General features: G+C 52.5%; 2 protein-coding genes across 3 annotated transcripts in view; both read left to right on the forward strand.

Moving 5' to 3' along the window:
• The window catches only part of LMTK2 (lemur tyrosine kinase 2), an 81,621-nt gene extending 65,907 nt beyond the window's left edge, over nt 1-15,714 (forward strand). For both annotated transcript variants that reach the window (XM_036123571.2, XM_036123572.2), the window contains exons 10-14: nt 2,441-2,590; nt 3,379-6,364; nt 10,386-10,518; nt 10,780-11,022; nt 11,968-15,714. In XM_036123571.2, coding sequence (XP_035979464.1) covers nt 2,441-2,590; nt 3,379-6,364; nt 10,386-10,518; nt 10,780-11,022; nt 11,968-11,996 — 3,541 coding nt within the window. In that variant the 3' untranslated portion in view covers nt 11,997-15,714. The remainder of the gene's footprint in view (nt 1-2,440; nt 2,591-3,378; nt 6,365-10,385; nt 10,519-10,779; nt 11,023-11,967) is intronic.
• Nucleotides 15,715-16,919: 1,205 nt separating this feature from the next.
• Nucleotides 16,920-20,690, forward strand: BHLHA15 (basic helix-loop-helix family member a15). Its single transcript, XM_036123569.1, has 2 exons — nt 16,920-17,002; nt 17,681-20,690. The coding sequence occupies exon 2, from the start codon at nt 17,734-17,736 to the stop codon at nt 18,295-18,297; it is 564 nt and encodes a 187-aa protein (XP_035979462.1). The 5' UTR covers nt 16,920-17,002; nt 17,681-17,733; the 3' UTR covers nt 18,298-20,690.

Below are 20,690 nucleotides of genomic sequence, written 5' to 3' on the forward strand. Positions count from 1 at the left end.
GGCCTGTTTACCACCACCCGCATTGCCTTGTAAACCAAGACCACACAAGCCTGAGTTCTGTGCTTCAGCAAAGGCACCAGCTCAAAGGTGGTTTTAGTATTCTCCTTAGTTCTTCAAGTCCTAGAGTTTTTCCTGGCAATTCCCTGTTAGCCCATCTTTGATACCTTTAAAAAGATGCTTTGTATGCTTTATCCCTATTTTTACTGTTCCTAGCAGGGTGTTGGACCTGCACACTTAGCCTGTGTCCCCAGAGACAGAGCCCAGCCCTTGTTGCTAACACTTTGAGAAGTCTCTGGTGGCAGGGCCAGCCATGGTGCCAGCTGCAGCCCAAGGCAGGGCCCACGCTGCCCTGTACCAGGGGGAGCAAGAGGGGCCGCTCTTAGAGAGTTGAGTGGAAAAGAGGGTAAGAACTACAGGACACTTTTTTTTCCCCAGAGGGGAGAGGCCAGGGGTACTCAAGGATGCAAGAGCCAGTACAAAGTGAAGAATTGAATAGCTAGGGATCAGTGACAGTGATTGGTGGTGGTTATCCTGGAGGACACCGCGTGGGGTAGAGTAGAGAGCTCCGGGGCAGGGACAGACCTTGAGGAGGAGACGTGTCTCATCTTTCTCTGTGGCCTGAGGAGATGAGTAGGCGACGCATAGAGATGCTAGGATTGGTGGAGTGGGGAGTTGAGAAAGCCCATGCTTCGTGTTCTCTGAAGAATAGGGTGGGCTGGGGGCTGGAGAGGGCTTTGATTTGGGAATGGGGGAGGGAAAGTGAGTTAAATCAGGGATTTGGAGAAATTGACACGGGTAGTTATATGCCCAAGATCACACCAAGCATGGTAGCAGTAACACTCATTTTGCCATTCATTATATACTATCTCTGTGGTCTTTAGTGTTTCATGTGAATTTCTTATTTTCCTCAGTTAAATTATAAACTCCCTAACGTCATCAATAGTGTCTTAAACTTTTTTGTATCCAGAACGACCCTCTGCCTCTGGCAAGTCTGTGCCAGGGAAAAGAAGTGTTTTATTTCTTGAATTGAGTTGTGAGATTTGGGTCCATTTATTTCCTCTGATAGAAGTGATTTCTCAACTTAGATACTGAATATGCTGATTTTTTTCACTGACTTGTGAAGTTAGCATAGAGAAATTAACTCATAAGTTATATTGTACTCTACAGTGTCAAATAATAGACTTACTCATTCAGTGCAGTTTATCATTCAAACAAGCGTTCTGGAGGTATTGATCCAAGTCACGTAAACCATTAATACCCAAACCTGGCTGGATGTCCGAATCACTAGGGAGCTTTTTAAATACAGTTTCCTAGGCCACACCTGCATCTGCCAGCTGAGAGTTCTTGGGGGTGGGTCCTAAATACCTCTGTATTCCCAGATGACACAGGTGGTCAGCCAGATTTAGGGGCCATTGCAGTGATAGGAGATGCTGCTACACGACCAAAGGCTCGTGCTGGGATAGAAACCCAGAGACTGCACAGAGGAGGTGGAGAGTAAGTGTACATCTGAGCTGTAGAGGCCGTTTCCATGGCGACAGAGCACTTGGCCTGAGAGAACGGGATGGGTACCAAGAAGGGGCATTCCCTCCTGCCTGTGGTAACAGCCGAGAACCTGGAGGCATCGAGAGGCCCGGGCAGGTGGCAGACACACAAATAGGTGGCAGAATGATGGCAAGAAGTCCCTTCATAATAGCAACCAAATGCACACTGTTGGGAAATGTGTGGATCCACCAAAGAAGAGATTATTTGTTTATATAAAGGTTTCTCTGATATATTTTCTGGTGTTTACTACTATTGTGAATGGGGTTTTTTTTTTTTTTGTCCACTTCAGGATATTTATCTTGTATCTCACCATCTCGCTGAACTCTGAAATAATTCTAACAATCTTTCTTTCTTTTTTTTTTTTTTTAAAGATTTTATTTGTTTATTTGACAGAGAGAGACACAGCGAGAGAGGGAACACAAGCAGGGGGAGTGGGGGAGGGAGAAGCAGGCTTCCTGCGGAGCAGGGAGCCCGATGCGGGGCTCGATCCCAGGACCCTGGGATCATGACCTGAGCCGAAGGCAGACGCCTAACGTCTGAGCCACCCAGGCGCCCCGTGATCTTTCAAATAATTTCTTGAATTTAAAGTTGACAGTCACATTAGCTCCTCTTTATAGTTGTGCCTGTTATCTGTTTAATTTTTTTTTTTTTTGCATTGGCCAAAACTTCTAGAGTACTCCGTAGTAAATACGTAAATATGAGGAGGCGTACTTGTCCTCATTTTATTGAAAATGCCTCTTTTTAAAAATCACGTTAAAGAGTTGTCTTTATCTGTGTACCTTTTCAGTACACACCTTGTTCGTGAAGTCACTGAGGAGTGTAAAAATGAAGATACTCGTGCTGAAAAATTTGACATCTATAAAGGGAAGAAGAAATAACTGTTTTCTTTTTTCCACAGGTCCCTGGGTGTGACACTTTGGGAGCTTTTTGATAATGCTGCTCAGCCTTATTCCAACCTTTCCAACTTAGATGTTCTCAATCAGGTGATTCGAGAGAGAGACACAAAGCTCCCTAAGCCTCAGCTGGAGCAGCCTTATTCTGATAGATGGTGGGTAACTCCATTTTACGTTTTGTTGTCTCTTTCTTTGGGTGTTGTATATTCCCTCTTTTTAAACAATAAATGTTATGAAAACTGTTTCTAAATTCTGGGGCTAAGTCACTGGATACACACTAGAAAAACAAATGAGAGACACCAATACCGTGAAGTGTCCTGGGAACACAAAAAGCTAGGATTTTATTTTTTTTATTTTTATTTTTTTAAAGATTTATTTATTTCTTTGACAGAGACACAGCGAGAGAGGGAACACAAGCAGGGGGAGTGGGAGAGGGAGAAGCAGGCTTCCCGCTGAGCAGGGAGCCCGATGCGGGGCTCGATCCCAGGACCCTGGGATCATGACCTGAGCCGAAGGCAGACGCTTAATGACTGAGCCACCCAGGCGCCCCTGGATTTTATATTTTTATATTTCTTTATTTCCTCTTTCACCATGAACTGAGCTGCTTCATGTGGTTGACAGTGATCATAGCATAGAAACTTTTGAGATGTTGGGTTGGCTTAGGAGTCCTTGTGAAGTCCTTTCTTGTTTTAAAGCAGTTTACCATCGGGGCGCCTGGGTGGCTCAGTCGTTGAGTGTCTGCCTTTGGCTCGGGTCATGATCCCGAGGTCCTGGGTTCGAGCCCCGCATCGGGCTCCTTGCTCAGTTGGGAGTCTCCTTCTCTCTCTCCCTCTGCTACTCTGTCACTCTCTCTGTTAAATAAATAAATGAAAAATCTTTAAAAAAAAAAATGAATAAAGCAATTTATCATCAATCCATTAATTACCTCTCAATTGTCATTCAGGTATGAAGTTTTGCAATTTTGCTGGCTGTCGCCAGACAAGAGACCAGCGGCCGAGGATGTGCATAGATTGCTTACCTACCTGCGGATGCAAAGCCAAAGGGACTCAGAAGTTGACTTTGAACAACAGTGGAATGCTCTTAAACCAAATACAAATAGCAGAGACACTTCAAGTAATGCTGCCTTCCCAATTCTCGACCATTTTGCCAGGGATCGGCTTGGTCGCGAGATGGAGGAGGTCCTCACCGTGACTGAGACCAGCCAGGGCCTGAGCTTTGAGTATGTCTGGGAGGCGGCTAAGCATGACCACTTTGACGAGCACAGTCGGGGTGCCCCGGACGAAGCCTTGTCCTACACAAGCATCTTCTTTCCAGTTGAAGTTTTTGAGAGTTCACTTTCAGATCCTGGGCCGGGGAAACAAGACGACAGTGGCCAGGATGTCCCCCGTGGGGCCCCTGGAGTGGTTCCTGTTTTTGATGCCCACAACCTTTCTGTTGGAAGCGACTATTATATCCAGTTGGAAGAAAAAAGTGGTAGCAACTTGGAGCTCGATTACCCGCCCGCACTGCTCACAACCGAGATGGATAACCCAGAGAAGATAAGTGATGAGACGTCCCAGTTTCTGACACTCAAGAATCTTGAATTTGAGGAGTCCAGTACAGATGAGGATTTCTTCCAAAGCAGTACAGACCCCAAAGATTCCAGCATCCCCGAGGACGTCCATGTTCCCAGGGGCCCTGAGAGCCCCTTCAACAGTATATTTAATGATCTGGACAAATCAGATGGTCTGCCCAGGCACCAAAAAATATTTGACTTAATGGAACTAAACGGAGTTCAAACGGACTTGCAGCCGACCACTTTAAGTTCAAGTCTGGATGCCTCCAGAGAGTCCGTAACAACGTGCCACTTTGAGAAAGAAAAGCCCCGTAAGCTTTTTGACTGTGAGCCTCTTTGCTTATCAGAAAACATTTTGCACCAGGATAATTTTGATCCACTGACTGTTCAAGAATTGTCAGAAAACTTTTTATTTCTTCAAGAGAAAAACTTACTAAAAGACTCATTGTCTAGCAAAGAACATGTAAATGATCTTCAAACAGAACTTAAAAACGCTGGTTTCACTGAAACAATGTTAGAAACTCCACGTAGAAATTCTCTAGATCCTGAGGTTAAGTTTGCTGAAAATAAACCAGGCTTTTCTTTGTTGCAGGAAAACATAAGCGCAAAAGGTAAAGACACAGGTGTTGTGTTCAAGGACAACACTTTGAACACCTCATCACAGTCTTCCCCGGAAGTGCAGGTACCTCCTACCTCTCTCGAAACAGAAGGAACACCTCATCACGTACCTCCAGATATGTTCCTGAAGCAGGGAGAACCCACGTGTTCAGATGTCAGTGTCCAGGAAGACTGTCTCTACCAAGAAAGCAGTCCAGACTCTGTGGCCATCACAGTTGTAATCCCCTCAACTGATGCCAAAGCACACGGCATTTGCGACAGGTCCCATGACTTGACCCACCAAAGTCCAGAGGCCTTGAGACTGACCAAAAGTGACTCGGTTCTTGTTGATGACCTTTTTGCCAATAAGGTGAGTATAGGAAGTAATCTTCCAGAATTGAGACAGAACTTACAAAACCAGCCCCTTTCAGAAGACCATCACAGCAATAGTCTGCTGGAGAAAAACGTGGAAGCTGTGGAGACTTTTAGTCAGCTGCATTGTAAAGATGCTACAAAAGAGGGGGGCTTGGTGTCCGCCCTCTCCTCAGACTCAACCAGTCAAGACAGCCTTTTAGAAGACAGCTTGTCAACACCCATCCCGACTACAGAACAGTCTGTGGAGACCCCAGACTCTCTGGATTCAGTGGATGTCCATGAAGTTTTATTGGGTTCTTTAGGCTCTCACACGCCTCAGAAACTCCTGCCCCCTGATAAGCCTGCGGACAGTGGCTACGAGACCGAGAACTTGGAGTCCCCTGAATGGACTCTGCACCCTGCTTCCGACGGCACCGCAGCCTCAGAGACGGCCACAGCGGGTGACAGCGGTCATAGCAGTTTGCCTCCCAACCCGGTCATCGTCATCTCAGACGCAGCCGATGGCCACAGAGGTACAGAAGTGACCTCGCAGACGTTCACGCCTGGCCCTCAGAGCTCATACCGAGACTCTGCTTACTTCTCAGATAATGACTCTGAGCCGGATAAGAAGTCCGAGGGGGTCCCAGGACCCTCAGCTTCAGCCTTGGAATTGGTAACGGATCAGCCCCTGCCGGAGCCAGTCATCCCAGAGCAAAGTCCTGGCACCAAGGACGGTTGCTGGGAAACCAGACATGGCCAGCCAGACCAAAGCTGTCTACCTGCGTCTCAAGATTCCGAAAGTCACCTGGAGTTGAGAGAAACGTCGGAACCGGCAGCAGCTGATGTTTCCAAGCAGACGCCTCCTCCTGAAGACGAGGCTGGCAGCCCCTTGAGTTTGTTGAATTCTGAGCCAAGCAGCGGTGATGACTTCGAGGCACAAGAGGGGCGCCCCTGCACGCTCACCTCCACTGGCACCAACACCAACGAGCTCCTCGCCTTCGCAAACGCCACCCTCTGTTCCGGCAGCGCGTCCGACCTGACGGTGGAGAAGTCCCTGTGCGGCCACGCCGAGGGCCCCAAGTTGAAAGAGCCAGATATCGAAGGGAAATACCTGGGGAAACTTGGTGCGTCGGGCATGCTCGACCTCTCTGAGGACGGCATTGAGGCAGACGAGGAAGACGAAAACAGTGACGACTCCGACGAGGACCTGCGGGCGTTCAGTCTGCACAGCCTCAGCTCCGAGTCAGAGGATGAGACCGAGCACCCCGTGCCTGTGATCCTCAGCAACGAGGATGGGAAGCACTTACGGAGCCTGTTGAAACCCTCGGCCACCGTTGCCATTGATCAGCTCCCCGATGACTGGAAAAAAGAAAAGAAGGCAGTGACATTTTTTGACGATGTCACAGTCTATCTGTTTGACCAGGTACCTGTTAACTTCCAAACTGTCATATTAGAGAATTCCAAGGTGTGTTGGGAAATCGAGTGTGCTTTGTTTTCCTGATTGCTGTTTTGAGGCCGCCAATCTGTTTTATGATTCCTCAAAAATAGGAATTTGGGGGGCCTGGGTTAAGCGTCTGCCTTTGGCTCAGGTCATGATCTCAGGGTCCTGAGATCGAGCCCCACATCGAGCTCCCTGGTCACAGGGAACCTGCTTCTCCCTCTCCTCTCTGCTCGTGTGTGTGTACGTGCTCTCTTTCTCTCTATCTCAAATAAATAAATAAAATAGGAATTTGGGTTGGTTACAGTTTCAAGAATATGCAGAAATGTAGTTTGAACAGGGAACTATTAAATGAAGGGAAGGAGACCTGGATGCCCCTTCTGGATTTGCTGACAGAGTCCTACTGAAATTAGCTACTCTTTACAGACCGAATTTCCATAATCAGCAGTTGGCAGCAATAGCCAGCACGCAGGTGCAAGCTGGAACAGTCCGTGGCTCACAGGTAGCCCCAGAGGTGCTGGTCCCTGCGATTGGGACCAGGCAGCGGCGGAGTCTGAGACCCTCCCGCCCTTGTGTGCCTGCTGAGCACTGTTCTGTGAGCTCAGACTTCAGCCTCTCTACAAATGAAGGGCTGAAGATTTTCTTGCATCTGTTAATTGATTTCTTTTTTAGAGCAGGGACACAAGCAGGGGGAGTGGGAGAGGGAGAAGCAGGCTTCCCGTGGAGCAGGGAGCCCGATGCGGGGCTCGATCCCAGGACCCTGGGATCATGACCTGAGCCGAAGGCAGATGCTTAACCACTGAGCCAGCCAGGCGCCCCGTTAATTGATTTCTAGGCTAATTCCATTACGGTCAGAGAGCAGGTTTGGTATGGTTTCAGTTCCTCTGAACTTACAGAGGTTTGTTTAGAGCCAGGCCATGGTCTGTCTTGGTGAATGTTCCATGTGTACTTGAAAGAATGTGCCCAGGGGCGCCTGGGTGGCTCAGTCGGCTAAGCATCTGCCTTCAGCTCAGGTCATGATCCCAGAGTCTCAGGATGGAGCTCCTCATCTGGCTCCCTGCTCAGTGGAGAGCCTGCTTCTCCCTCTCCCTCTGTCCCTCCCCCTGCTCATGTACGTGTGTGTGCACTCTCCTCCTCCCCCCCCTTTAAGTAAATTTTAAAAAATCTTTAAAAAGAAAGAAAGAAAGAGCCTGTCAGGTCTAGATGGTTGATAGCGTGCAGTTCTTCTACACTGCTGCTGATTTTCCTGTGTGCCGGGAGTCCCATCTGTGGTGGGGGGGAGGGGGGAAGGGAGGGAGGGAGAGGTTTTGAAATCTCCAGCTGCGATTGTGGATTTGACTGTCTCTTCATTTCTGTTCATTTGTGCTTCCTCTGTTTTGTGGCTCTGTTGTTAGCTGCATGGACATTTAAGATGACTAGATCTTCTTGAAAAAGTCGAACTGACCTGTTTTATTGTTATATAACGTCCTTCTGTATTCCTTTGTCGGATACTCATGTAGCCACTCATGGTTTTCTCTTGATTGGTACTTGCATGATGTGTCTTTCTTAGTTCTTGTACTTTCAGTGTTATTATATCATTATGGTTGACATTATTTTCTTGTGAATAGCAAAGAGTTTCTTAAATCTATTCTGAAAAATTCTCTTTTAATTGATGGTTTTAGGCCACTTACATTTAATAAAATTGGTCTTGTTTGAATTTTGGCATACTATTTTGTTCACTGTTTCTTCCTCTGGTTCTTGCTTCCTCCTTCCTTCCTGTCTTCTTTGTGGTAATTTAAGCATTTTTTAGTATTACCTTTGAATTTATCTATCACATTTTTTACTGTGTATCTTCTCTCAGTATAGTTTCTGTAGTGGTTTGGGGGATTACAATACACATACTTGACTTTTTACAATCTATTTAGAGTGAGCACTTTACCATTTCATGTGGAATGTAGAAGCCTTATTACCATTGTCTGGTATATTCCAGGCACGGACTCTCAAGCCCCATCAGACAGTGCTCCGCATTTTACTCCCAGTGATCAAACATGTTTTAAGAAACTCAAGGGGATCAAAAACTAATGCTGTAGTGTATGGTGATTAACATAACCTAATGAAATAAAAAATAAAAGAAACTCAAGGGGAGACTAATAGGGTTCTGTTTACCAAGACAGTCCCTACCATTTCTGTCTTTTCATTTTTGATGTTCTAGGATTCTTTCCCTTCTGTTTGAAGAAGTTTGTTTGGCCTTTTTTTCCTTTTTTTTTTTTTTTTTTTAAATCAAACCTACTGACAGATAATCTTCGTTTCCCTCATTCCTTAAGGATATTTTCTCTGAATATAGAATTCTGAGTTGACCGTTCTCTCAGTATTATGTCTGATTGCTGCCAGGATTTCTTTCTTTGCAAAAGTTCTTTTTCGCAGATTTCTTTCTTTGCAAAAGTTCTTTTTCTTCTTAGCAGTTTGATTATTGGCACGGATTTCTTTGAATTTACCCTGTTTCAGATTTGCTGAGCATCTTGAATCTGTAGTCTTACGTCTTTCATCACGCTCCGAGTCCCCTCCTGTTGGCATGCCAGTCAGACTGCCGTGTGTGGCCCCGTGGCTCTTTCTTCAGTTTTCATTGTTGTTCGGATTGGGTCATTTCTGTTGATCTCCTTCAGACTCACTCACTCTTGGTCATCTCCGTTCTGATACTAAGTCCATCCATGGGGTTTTTAGGTTTCAGCTGCTGTATATTTTTATTTTTGAAATTGGCATTTTGTTATTATTTTTATCATCTGTTCTTTTGCCGAAACTTTGGTCTGTTTATGTCCATTTCAAGAACGTTTGCTCTTGCTTGTAGGAACGTTTTCATGATAGCCTTTCAGAGAATTCCAGCATCTGTGTCACCTTGGCATTGCATCTGTAGATTGTCTTCTTCCCTGTGCATTGAGAGTTTCCTGATTCTTTGTATCCGGACTGATTTTAGACTGTATCCTTAGTGTGTTACAAGACTCTGTGTCTTGTTTAGATTCTAAGGAGACTGCTGACATTTTTGTTCTAGCAGGCATTGACCCATTGGGATTCAGGTCCCAAGTTCTAACCGTCCTTCTGTGGATTGGGGTTCCCCTTTCAAAGCTTTTGCTGTACTGTTTGAATCTGTCCTCTGCATGTGCCCCCCGACTGGCCAGGATGGATCTTGGCCATGGTCCACCCTGCAGTTCAGCTCTTAGAGCTTTGGTGTGCTGTTGAGAGTCAGCTCTACCACGCGCAGCTCGGAGGTGAGGCAGGAGCTCATAAACGTGATGGGGTAGCTTTCCTGGGCTTCTCCCTCTCCATGGTGTCCCTGGTACTTCTGGTTGTCTTGCCCCACCCCACCCGCCCCCCACTAAAGAGCTGGGGCTTTCGTCAGCACCCTGTGCTGCTCACTTCATGCCACTGGACAGAGGAAGACAAGCATTGGGCTTCTCACTCTCTAGGATCCCAGTTCCTCCAGGCGGAGAGGGAGGTCACCTCCCTCAGGATATAGGTGCCTGTCACCCCAGGATTGCTCGGGGCTGGGGAGCAAGAGAATGGAGGGGAAAAATGTGGAATTCCGCCCCCCCCCCCCAGCCTCCGAGGGTCAGAAGAGCCCCTGCCTGCTTCAGAACCAGAACCAAAGAGCTTCTGGAGCTCTCTCTGTCCACCCCAGTGGGCACTTTGGATCTCGAGCTGTGCTGGGTCCAGGCCCGGAGCCATTGAGGCAGGGGCAGTGGGAGGACAGCAGATCCACGGCTGCTTTGGTGTACTTTGAGTTCTGGCATTCTTTCCCAACTGGCCTGCTACTGTTTACTTTTTGGAGGCCTCCAGCAGCTGCTGCATGCATTCTGCCCGGGTGTCAGAGCTGCTTCGGTGGGAGAGACGGGGCTGTGTGTGCCTCTTGCAGCTTCCCCAGGCCCGGAGCCCACCCTTTCGGTCAGACATGGTGCCGGCCTGCTATGTGTACACTGGAGCGGGGGAGGGAGAGCAGGCCTTCACTGACGGGCATTTCTCTCTGGCTTTTCAGGAGACCCCAACCAAAGAGCTGGGGCACTGTGGAGGAGATGCACGTGGCCCCGAGTTGAATAGCCCGGCACCTTCTTCAGGCTCTCCCTACCTGAGCAGGTGCATAAATTCGGAAAGCTCAACTGATGAAGAAGGTACCTCACTTCACTGATGGGTTTAAAAAGAAACTAAAAAATAGTGCTTTGTGAATAAGGTGAACTTTTTGGAGGATAACATCATGGATTGTTTTAAATGACACTCTTAAGACACCCGGGAGCAGCTCTGCAATCTGTCAGGCCCAAGTCGGTTCTGGTTGATCTGTGGAGCAGACCTGTGTGCTTGCCCGCCCCCCCCCCGCCCCCCGCAATTCTCTGTTCTATTGTAAAAGGAGAACTGTTTTTATTTTTTCTTTTTAGGTGGAGGCTTTGAATGGGATGATGACTTCTCCCCCGACCCTTTTATGTCGAAGACAACAAGTAACCTTCTTAGTTCTAAGCCTTCTCTTCAGACATCCAAGTACTTCTCGCCGCCTCCACCGCCCCGGAGTGTGGAACAGAGCTGGCCTCACACGCCGCCGTATTCCAGATTCTCCATCTCTCCTGCCAACATCGCCAGCTTTTCTCTCACACACCTTACTGACTCGGACATTGAACAAGGAGGTGAGAGGAGGTGGGGGCCAGCCTGGGAGACCGTCCCTGCTGGACTTGCGTGCTTATTAATTTGGTGCCTTCCTAGTGTTTGCAGAGTAGATTGTAAGAGAATCCTTTATGAGGCCCTCACAGTCCTGAACGCATGCTCTCGGAGCCACGTCCCCCACGTGTAGGCCTCTGTCACTCCACACACTGCGTGCTACTCGAGCTGCCCCCTCGCAGCCCCTGTTGGGCGAGGCAGCCCCGTGGCGCCTGGCTGCAGCGCGTTTGCCACCTTCTGTTCTATTTTCTCCCCTTTTGCCACAACCCCCTCCACCCCCCGCCCATCTCTGCTGCTTTCCCCCAGAGAGAAGCCGTTCTTAAAAACACTTGGCCCGAGATTTTGGGATTGAGCCCAAATGTGCTCTGGCTCTTCCCGGGGAATATTGATTTTGCCATTAAGTCTTGGTCTTGTGTGATAGCAGAGGCCTGGGTGGGAAGTCACGGGCAGGGCGCATTTGAAGTGGTATTATCTGAACATATGGATCCTTTTTTCCCCATAACCCGATTGGAAGATAAATGCTAATAGGTACATTTTTTTGATTTGAAGTTTGCAGTTCAAATACTAACTATGAAACATAAAGAGCTTTCATTTGTGTTCGTGCTCTGTTTAATTGTGCCGATTAGATAATGCCCATTACCTAGCGATCTGTCAGAGATCGGGGCTGACTCTCTCCCGTGCCCTGAGCACGGACACCGAGCGGCGTGTGAGCCGAGCAGATGTGTGTGCGAGAGCGCGCCAGGGTCTGGCAGGTGCTGCTGGGACAGGAAGCTCCACGGCTCGAGCAGGTGGCGGGCAGCCCCACTCCCAGCTTCGGTTCCTCTTTCTGTAGTGCAGGTCACATGCTGTCCACACTATTTTTATCTGTGCCGATCACTTCACAAACCCAGCTTTGCTTGTTCTCCCTGAAATAGGAAGCAGCGAAGACGGAGAAAAGGATTAGGTGGACACGGATGCGCTCCCGGGTCCCGGGCTGCTCCCCCAGGGCGGCATTCCTGCACTGAGCCCAGCAGTGACATCCCTCCACATCGGCTGCAGCGGGCCCGGCCCAGGAGAGAGACTCAGGCGGCCGGGACGGAGCTGCGCTGGCTCCGTGCCCACGGCGGGCAGCCCGGCGGGGGAGGCCCTGGGCCGCTCTCACCCGCCCGAGGTGCTCGCGCCCTGGTCATCCTTGGGGAGCATCGACCCTGCTCTGGTGTGTGGGGAACTGTAGGCTCGGGGTTGTTCTCCATGTGGGGTGTTCTCCACCTCCACACTGGGCATCCCTTCTGTGCGTGAGGGCCCAGAGGAGCACGATGGGAATGGGCACCAGTGAGCCGTATTTATTATTTTTAAAGAAATCACTAATTGCTCTCTGTAATTGCACTGTGGATAAGTGTTCTAAGAGTACCTGATACTGTACAGAATCGTAAATTATTCAAGGAAAATAAGGCAGGTCAAGCTGGTGCTATCCACTAGTTTGATTTCTTTCTCTGTTTTATAGTTTGTTTGCTTTGCATGGTACTTGTAAAGTTTAAATATTTTGAGTGTTCTGCTGTCTAGAATTGTTGGAATTGTACATATGGTACTTTTTCGTAAATGATACATGATTCCGAATGTTAGTGTTTTTTGTTCTTATAGGAAATATTTTTGATGAGTCCAAAAAGACTGCTTTGTTCTGTTGACCGAATGAAACATACGTTTGTCTCTTTCTATAACGCAGGTTCCTTGTAGCAAGTGACGCTTCTCTGAGGAGCTGAAGGGTCTCGCAGCCCCTCTGTGTGATTCTCTCACCCCGCTCCCCCATTTTTTTAGACCCTTCGGTAAAACTTGACAGGTGGTTCCCCCCAGAACTCCGCTTCGGGTCAGAACGTCCAGGTGTCTGTCCTGCCCCTCTCCCTGGGAGCCGCGCTCTGCTCTGGCCCCGGAGCCCCCTCCCCTCACGCCGGCTCCTCTGCTTAGTGTGTGGAGCACAGGCCGCTGGGCCTTCGGTGTCCTTGCAGCTCCTTCCTTCAGCCGGTGCCAAGCTCTGAGGAGGAAGCTGCCCGCGCAGGGCTCCGGTTGCCGAGCACAGTCTGAGTTCGTTCTGTTGTACACACTGGGTGTTGGGCTTTCAAATAACATCCAGAGTTTTTCCTGGAATTTTCCTGGAAGAGCCAGTCCGCGTCACGGCCCGCGGCGGCCGGGCTCTGTAACCGAGGAGCTACACTACATCCCGCAGCCGGGAGCAGGGACGCGAGCCCACGGCGGGCCCACGGCGACCCCACGCAGCCAGCACGTCCTCCTGCTTGGGGCCTCCCACCCGGCTGCGGCCCTGGGACGCATCTGCACTGACCCTGCCCTTCTGCTGAAGCACCACGTTTTCCCCTTGCCTTGAAAAGGACCGAGTGTGTCCAGCGCCACCTCCTAATGTTGCCAGGAGTTGGGTGTTGGTGATAAAAAGCTGAGCTCATTCTGCACTCTGTGAGTTCTGCTTTGACATCAGGAAGTTTCCAGGGCCTAGAGCAGCATGTGCTGAAGGAGGCTTGGCATGTCCGCCGTGAAGCCGTGTATCCTGGGGTCGGGCGTCGGGTCTGTGGTCGCCACACACTGGCCCTTCACCCCAAATGTTTTCCGGTGCTGATTTGCTTCCCCGACTCCAGCATAACACAGGTCCACTGGGGCTGTGTGATAGAAATCCCGACGACCCTGGTCCTAGCGCAAGATGCAGTTGTGTATGCTGGCTAGAGTTTACAAAGTAAATTATGACCTTTATTATCAATTCTAGTTAGCTCCACTAACGTTTTATACTAGCAATAACTTTCCAGAGCAAGAACTCAGAATGGAGACAGAGCCCCCTTTACCCTCCACTTGGTGTGAGCAGGGAGCTGAACAAGGAAAAGTTACAGGGCATTAGAAGGTGATTTTGCCAAAACTGTCATAACTCTGAATTTCTTGCTATGAAGACTTCCTGAGTTTCCTGAATTTTTACATCTAACTATCAGTCTTTGTTAAGAGATATATGAGAGGTGATAATTAATACAAGTTTTTTCAAACTATAACAAGTTCAGATTTAATGACTAAAAGTCAAGCAGATCCATAGAATATATAGTCTTCTTGTATAATCAGCCCGGGATAAGTTTATTGATATTCAGGGGCTGTACCTTTTTCACTATGATTAAGGAGATTTTAACAACCTAATTCCCATTTTAATTTATTTTAGGTCTATCTTGCTGTCATGATTAATTGCCAAAAGAAAGCATTTTATACATTGAGTTGGGGGGGTGGGTTGGAGTAGTAAATCTTACTGTGGTGTTGCATGGTGGGGAAGATTTTATATTTATAATAAACACGTGAGTCAACATGTTCTTTTGAAATCTCAAGCAATACAGGGGAAACCAATTATGTAGATTAGAATTTTTGGCCCATCTTTGAAGTGTCAGCATGTGCTTTGTTGTTCAAGTCAGGTTTTCTTTTTGTTTTTTGGGTTTTTTTTTTTTTTTTACTACGTTGGTTACCAATAGTGGGTTTTCAGACCGAACTTGTTCTAATAAGTTATGCAATGAAATAAATCAGTGGAATTCTCCAGATAATATGGGTGAGGTTGATAATACCTGGTTCACAGTGGTATTTTCCTGGCCTTCTTTGGAATCTGTCAGGTTTTAATTAGTGCTACTCTGGTGGAGTTTACGTATTTTAAATCCTATAATAAAAAGAACCTTCATTTCCTTCCTAGCTAGATGTTAATTTGTGTTATCAAACGATCCTGTCATAAGCCAGAAAAAGAAATAAAAGTGCTCCCCAAATCCTTCTGGAACTTGGACTGTGCGTCTGGGTAAGAAGCCATTCATCTTAAGGGTGAAGAAGCTCCGCGAAGCTGAATTGAAAACAGAGCATTCGTTCTATTTTTAAACGTACAGGTGATTGTTTCTATAGAAATGGGTTTTATCTTAGAAAAGTCTTTGTATGTCTTGCTGCCGTAAAACGCCTTTCAAAACCACTCCCTTGTATTCATATTTTCCATAGGGTACTTGTAGGGTTAGTGACTTACTGCATGTCTGTCCTGAGGGCCCGGGGCGCGAGGGAGGCAGCGCCTGGTTTTACCCGACTCAGCCCATCGCCTGACGATTCCGGACGTGAGCCCAGTGCTAGGCTCCAAGTGTTGGGCTTCGGAGATCGGGGCTTCAGAAGGATAGCCTTGTGAGAAGTAGCCTTAAAATAAGAATGGGTAACTCGGTTACTTCAGATTTCAATCTCGTAAACAATATTCCTGACAGCAGCGGGGCTGGCTCCAGTTCTGGCTATTAACAAAGAAACTCTGTAGTACACGTGTCAGTTCTGACAGATGTGCAGACAGTATTGAACTCCCAACAACCCGTTACCCACATGGCTTGGACTAGGTTGCTCAGGCTCACGCAGGCGCGGGCGGACCTCCCCAGCGGGCCGGGGCGCGTCCCCTGTGGAGTCCGGTCTGCAGCGAGGCCCGTGGGGCAGTCCCACCCCCGCAGCTTCCCTGTTGTGGTTTAACACAGTTGTGAGAGGTTCACGGCAATATCACAGCTAACGAACGTTCAGTTTAAATTGTGTACATTTTTAAATTGTAAGATTTTTACTGTATATTGATGCATAGTGTGATTCAATAAATTGCTTGTAATTTAAAAACTATTTAATATTCAAAATAAATATAGTTATATATTTATAAACTCTGTTGCTGCGTTTCTTTCCTGGTTTTCCCGCTGCCATGTGAGGCCCGGGGCTGGTGGCCTGGCACTGCCCTGCGGCGGGCACTAGCAGCCAGCGGCCCTGGGTCACTCAGTGCCCCGGTCCCCAGAGAAAGCGTGCCCTTTTCCATGACCTACATCCCCCACGCTCCTGAGAACAGGAAAGTCTCTATAATCACTGAAAAACTGAACTTGCAAATGTCATGCCTGCGCCGCCTCAAGGTGTACCTGTAATTGGAAGCCTTTGTTGAGTTTCGGAAGCATTTTAGCTTCTGAGATGCAGCCTCTACTGAGCTCAGCTCAGCACCAGCCTCCCTCAGTGGCCCTCGCTCCCCTGTCCCAGCCGCCCAGAGCGTCCAGAGCGCAGTAACTACCAAGCAGGCCTGGCCCCGACTTCGGTCACACCAACTCCCCCGAGCCCCTCCGGGGCTAGATGGAGGCTAGGAGCACCCCTGTGAGCCCCTCGGAGAAGTGCGAGGTCAGCGCGGCCCTGGTCCTGCTGGTCCCAGGGGCGGGAGGCCAGGCCCACGCGGGACCTCGCGGCACCGCAGGTGCGCCCCGCCGGCCTGGAAGAACCCCTCAGCCAAGAGGCTGCTTTTAGCACCTTTTCATGCTGCTGTGAAGGGTAAGGAAACTGAGGCAGGCAGGCCGGCGATTAAGTAAAGCAGGTGGCTGGAAGCCGGGTTTGAGCGCAAGCCGAGCACCGCTCGCCCCGCCGGAGACCTCGTGAGACCGAGGACCGCGTCTGTCCCCGTGACCCGCACGCCGCGGCCGAGCAGGCGCTCCGCGGGGCAGGGCTCCGCCCACTCGGCCCCGGACCTGCGCCCTGCGGGGAGCTGGGGGGTGGGGGGGCTCGCGAAGCCCCCGGGGGCTGCTGCCCCTTTGAGAAGCCAGTGTTACTGCAAAATGGCTTTTCCGCCAACTCTTCTTCGGGCTTCGGCTCGCGTTCCGAGCCTTCACCTCAAGGCCAGGCGCAGCGGCCAGGCGCCGTCCCAGGGCTTCCCTCCGCGCCCGCGGGCTCGCGGACGCCTCAGTCTCCCACTCCGCCGAATGGGCTTCAGAGCCGGGCTCCGCGCGGCCGCCCCGCCCCCCTGCCCGCAGGTGCGCCCCCGCCCCCCGCCGCCGGGCAGGGACACGCTCACACCGGCCCCGCCCCGGCCCCGCCCCGCGGGCTCATTTACATGCGGCCGCGGCCCCGCCCGGGGCGGCTAAAGCGACGTGTCCTTGTCCCCCGTGGGCAGCCCCGGCGCGTGCAGCTGCGGACCTCCAGGTAAGTGGGGGTGGGGGATCCCGGTGGGGCCGAGGGGAGAGCACCGAGCGGCGGGTCCTGGTGGGGTCGGGGTGAGGGGGTGGAAACGTGGGGGGGCCGCCCACGTGGTGGGCCCGGGGGCTGTGGCAGGCTCGGGCCACTGTCGACCTCTGACCGCGGACAGCTGCCCCACGTCCGCAGCGGTTCTGGCCCCAGTGCCTTCCCTGCATGGGTGACACCCAGCGGGCCGCGGGTCAGGGAGGTGGCTGGAGCGGGCGCCTGTCCATCAGGGCAGAGGGGAGGCGCGGCGACCTCAGGCAGACCCTGCGCCGAGCCAGCGTCCCGCCACGTCTCTGGGTGGTCCGAGAAAAGTGTTGGAGGCCACCTAAGCTCAGGGGGCAGGGAGGAGCGGGGGGCCAGGGAAAGTTCCGGGGATCAGCCCATGTCGAGCTGAGAGGGGGCACCAGAGAAAAGTCTGAGGGCATCACCGTGAGGTCAAACGGGAATGGGGTGGGGGTTCGGCTCAGGGCTTCCATGTGTGAGGGGAAAAGGGCCTGGGGTCACTGTGCCCCAAGTGGTCAGCTGCCCCTGGGCAGTGAGGGGGCCGACGGGCACGGCTGCCCTGAGTGTCCGCTGGGCGTCCTAAGCATCCACCAGCCTGCCGTGTGACCACGGGGTGGCCTGTGTTCTGGATTTCAGTTCCAAGGGCCTCCCTGAGAGCCACCACCTGCGGGGACAACTAGCCTGGAGCCATGAAGACCAAGAACCGGCCCCCCAGGCGCCGGCTGCCCCCGCAGGACACAGAGGCCACCGCGGGGGAACGGACCCCGGACAGGCCCCAGCAGGGGTCGGGGCTGGCGCTGGCCAAGGGTCTGCGGAGCAGGACGGCGCGGGCGCAGGGGGCGCGGGCGGAGGGCGGGCGCCGGCGGCCGGGGACCTCGGGGCCCGGGGGCCGGCGGGACAGCAGCGTCCAGCGGCGGCTGGAGAGCAACGAGCGGGAGCGGCAGCGCATGCACAAGCTGAACAACGCCTTCCAGGCGCTGCGGGAGGTCATCCCGCACGTGCGGGCCGACAAGAAGCTCTCCAAGATCGAGACGCTCACGCTGGCCAAGAACTACATCAAGTCGCTGACCTCCACCATCCTGACTATGTCCAGCGGTCGCCTGCCAGGCCTGGACGGGCCGGGCCCCAAGCTCTACCAGCTCTACCAGCAGCAGCAGGTGGCCGGGGGCGCGCTGGGGGCCGCTGAGCCCCCGCCCGAGGGCCACCTGCAGAGGTACTCCACGCAGATCCACAGCTTCCGAGAGGGCTCCTAGCGCCCGGCCTGGGGGTCGGCGGCCGGGCCCGCTCCCCCCGGCCCTGCTGCCGCCGCGCCGAGAGCCCCCGGTGGGTGGTGACACCCCGCGTGGACGTGGGCCCCGGCGGTGGCTCCCTTTTCCCTGAACACTCAGCTGCCTCCGCGGAGCACGTCCTGGCCTCTAGGGGACAAGACACTGAGTGGCCTGGTCCAGGCCATGGCTCTGGGCCGCATGAGGCCCAAACCTCCGCAGAGGTCCCAGGACCTGCTTTTTAATTGACTAGGGCCCCAGTGGACAGGCCTCTGTGACTAAATTCTCTTCACTCCCAACTCCCTCCTGAGGCAGGGGGAGATTCCAGGAAAAGGGCAGTTTGGTAAGTTTCCCCAGTAACTGCGGAGGCCCAGGCCCCGGAAGGGTCCTCCTCCAGCCTGCGATGTAGCCTCCTCATTCGGGGTAAACTGAGGCACAGAGCAAGCAGAGCCCACGGCCACGGAGTGTGGCTAAGCCGAGATGATTGATGCGTGTAATTCAGCATGTGTCCGACAGAAACCCCAAAACCCCTAGAAATACTAATCCGATTACCTCAAATTAATTCTAAAGGGACCTTGGCAGGAAGAGCGGCTCGGACCTTTTCCTCCCTCCGCCTGGGTGGGGGCTCCTGACCGTGGAGGGGCGCGCGGCCTGGCACTGCGGGGCCGGAGACGGGTCTGGGAGGGGGGCCGGGAGTCGCTGCCTCCCTCCGCGTCCCACCCATCATACTGGTCACTGCCGGGGTCATGTCAGTGGCAGAGGACGGTCTGGCAGAACTTCAGGGTGTTCTTGGGCCCTGCTTGGAGTTGGGGGCCCGGCAGGGCTCTTCTGGGGGAAGGAGCCTGGGCTGGCAGGAGCTGCCCTCCCCCACCTGGTGCTGCTCCTCCAAGGCGGGCCGGGCAGTTTGGCAGGTCCCTGGCCGCCTCGGGCCAAGCTTCCTTCTGTGGCGACAGGCTTGGCGACTTCGCTCTCAACGCCCCCTGGCATCTCTCCTCCCTCATCCCTGTGCCCACAGCCAGTATGGGGAGGGGCCAGGGCAACCTTGGCAGCCTCAGGCAGGAACCCCAGTGACAGGGGCTGTGGTGAGGGTAGGGCTGGCCTGGCATATGAGGCCAGAGCTGTCCCCGAGGCGCTGGGGGGCCCAGCCGCTCCTGGGTGGGGGCCCGAGCTGCACGGGAGCAGGGCTGCCCCAGCGGAGGGCCGCCTCCCACCCTCCCAAGCCCGGTGGTCCCGGCCCCAGTCGCTTAATCCACCGCCAGACGTGGTGTCAACGTCAAGGACAGCAGGGAGCAGAACAGCCATTAGCCGCATCGGTCCTCACTTTCCAGGTCAGACGCTGGCTGGACCGTCCGCAGGCCCCACGCCAGGCCCTCTGGAGGGTGGCCCTGGGAGGCCCGGTCTGGCCCCAGCCACCCTTCAGCATGGCCAGGTGGGGACCCAGGCGCTCCTGGCCTGCCCCTCGGAGGCGGCCACTCGGGAAAGTCCATGGTCAGGACATCCTGCCGATGGGAGCCGAGGTCGGGGGCCGCTTGGAGCTCGGGACCGATGGGGCCCACGCTCCCTGTGGGTGCCCTGCCGGCCGGGACCCAACACAAGGCCTGCAGAGCTCAGTGCACCCCCGAACTGGCTGAAGGAACCAGCAGACTGAGCTGAGGGCACCGGGGGGCGAGGCACCCAGCAGAGGCTCTGTCCGGGAGGCCGTGCCCGATGACCGGGGGTGGTGTGAGGGTCTGTGGGTCACCACCTTGCAGATGACAGCTTTCAGAGCTCCTTCTGTCCCAGACTGGCACCTGCATCTGCTCTGCTTCCCAGAGGGTGACCTGGGCCCAGATGTCTGGTCCTTCTTCCCCTGTGGCCTCATCACAAAAGACCCTTAAAGGTCCCAGTGGAGCTTTGGGGTGTTAAATATGGGGGCAGGGGAGGGGAAGGGTCTGGTGACGGGCCAGTGAGGCCTGCTGCTGGGTCTGCTCCCTCGGCCTTTGTCTTGGGCCTTCCTGCCCTGCAAGGGCGCCCAAAGCCAGCGACCCCCCAGCCCCGGGCCTCGCACCCACCTGCAGACCGGACCTGCGTGAGCTCTGAAGGCCGAGATCCCCGCGGACTGGAGCCGAGAAACCAGAACTGCGACTTCTCTGTGTGGGAAAACCTACCCGGAACTGAATGGCCAGGGACCCTGCTGTAATTGTGGTAAAAATGTTTCTTAAGTGACCCAAATCTGCTTTGATTTCTCCTAATGGTCCCTTCAGAGTACTAATGAAACCAATGCTGTGTCATACAACAAAATTAAAAGATTCTACCACGACTGCTACTGTGGCCCCAGGCTGGACACTCATGGGGAACTGTGCGTTTTCATCACAAGGTAGCAATAAAAAAACTAGCACGTC

The sequence above is a fragment of the Halichoerus grypus genome, chromosome 6 (genome assembly GCF_964656455.1).
Source record: "Halichoerus grypus chromosome 6, mHalGry1.hap1.1, whole genome shotgun sequence".
NCBI lineage: Eukaryota > Metazoa > Chordata > Mammalia > Carnivora > Phocidae > Halichoerus > Halichoerus grypus.

Bases quoted from the DNA above. Each gene is read 5' to 3' on its own strand.
- BHLHA15 (XM_036123569.1), top strand. From the start codon at position 17,734: ATGAAGACCAAGAACCGGCCCCCCAGGCGCCGGCTGCCCCCGCAGGAC.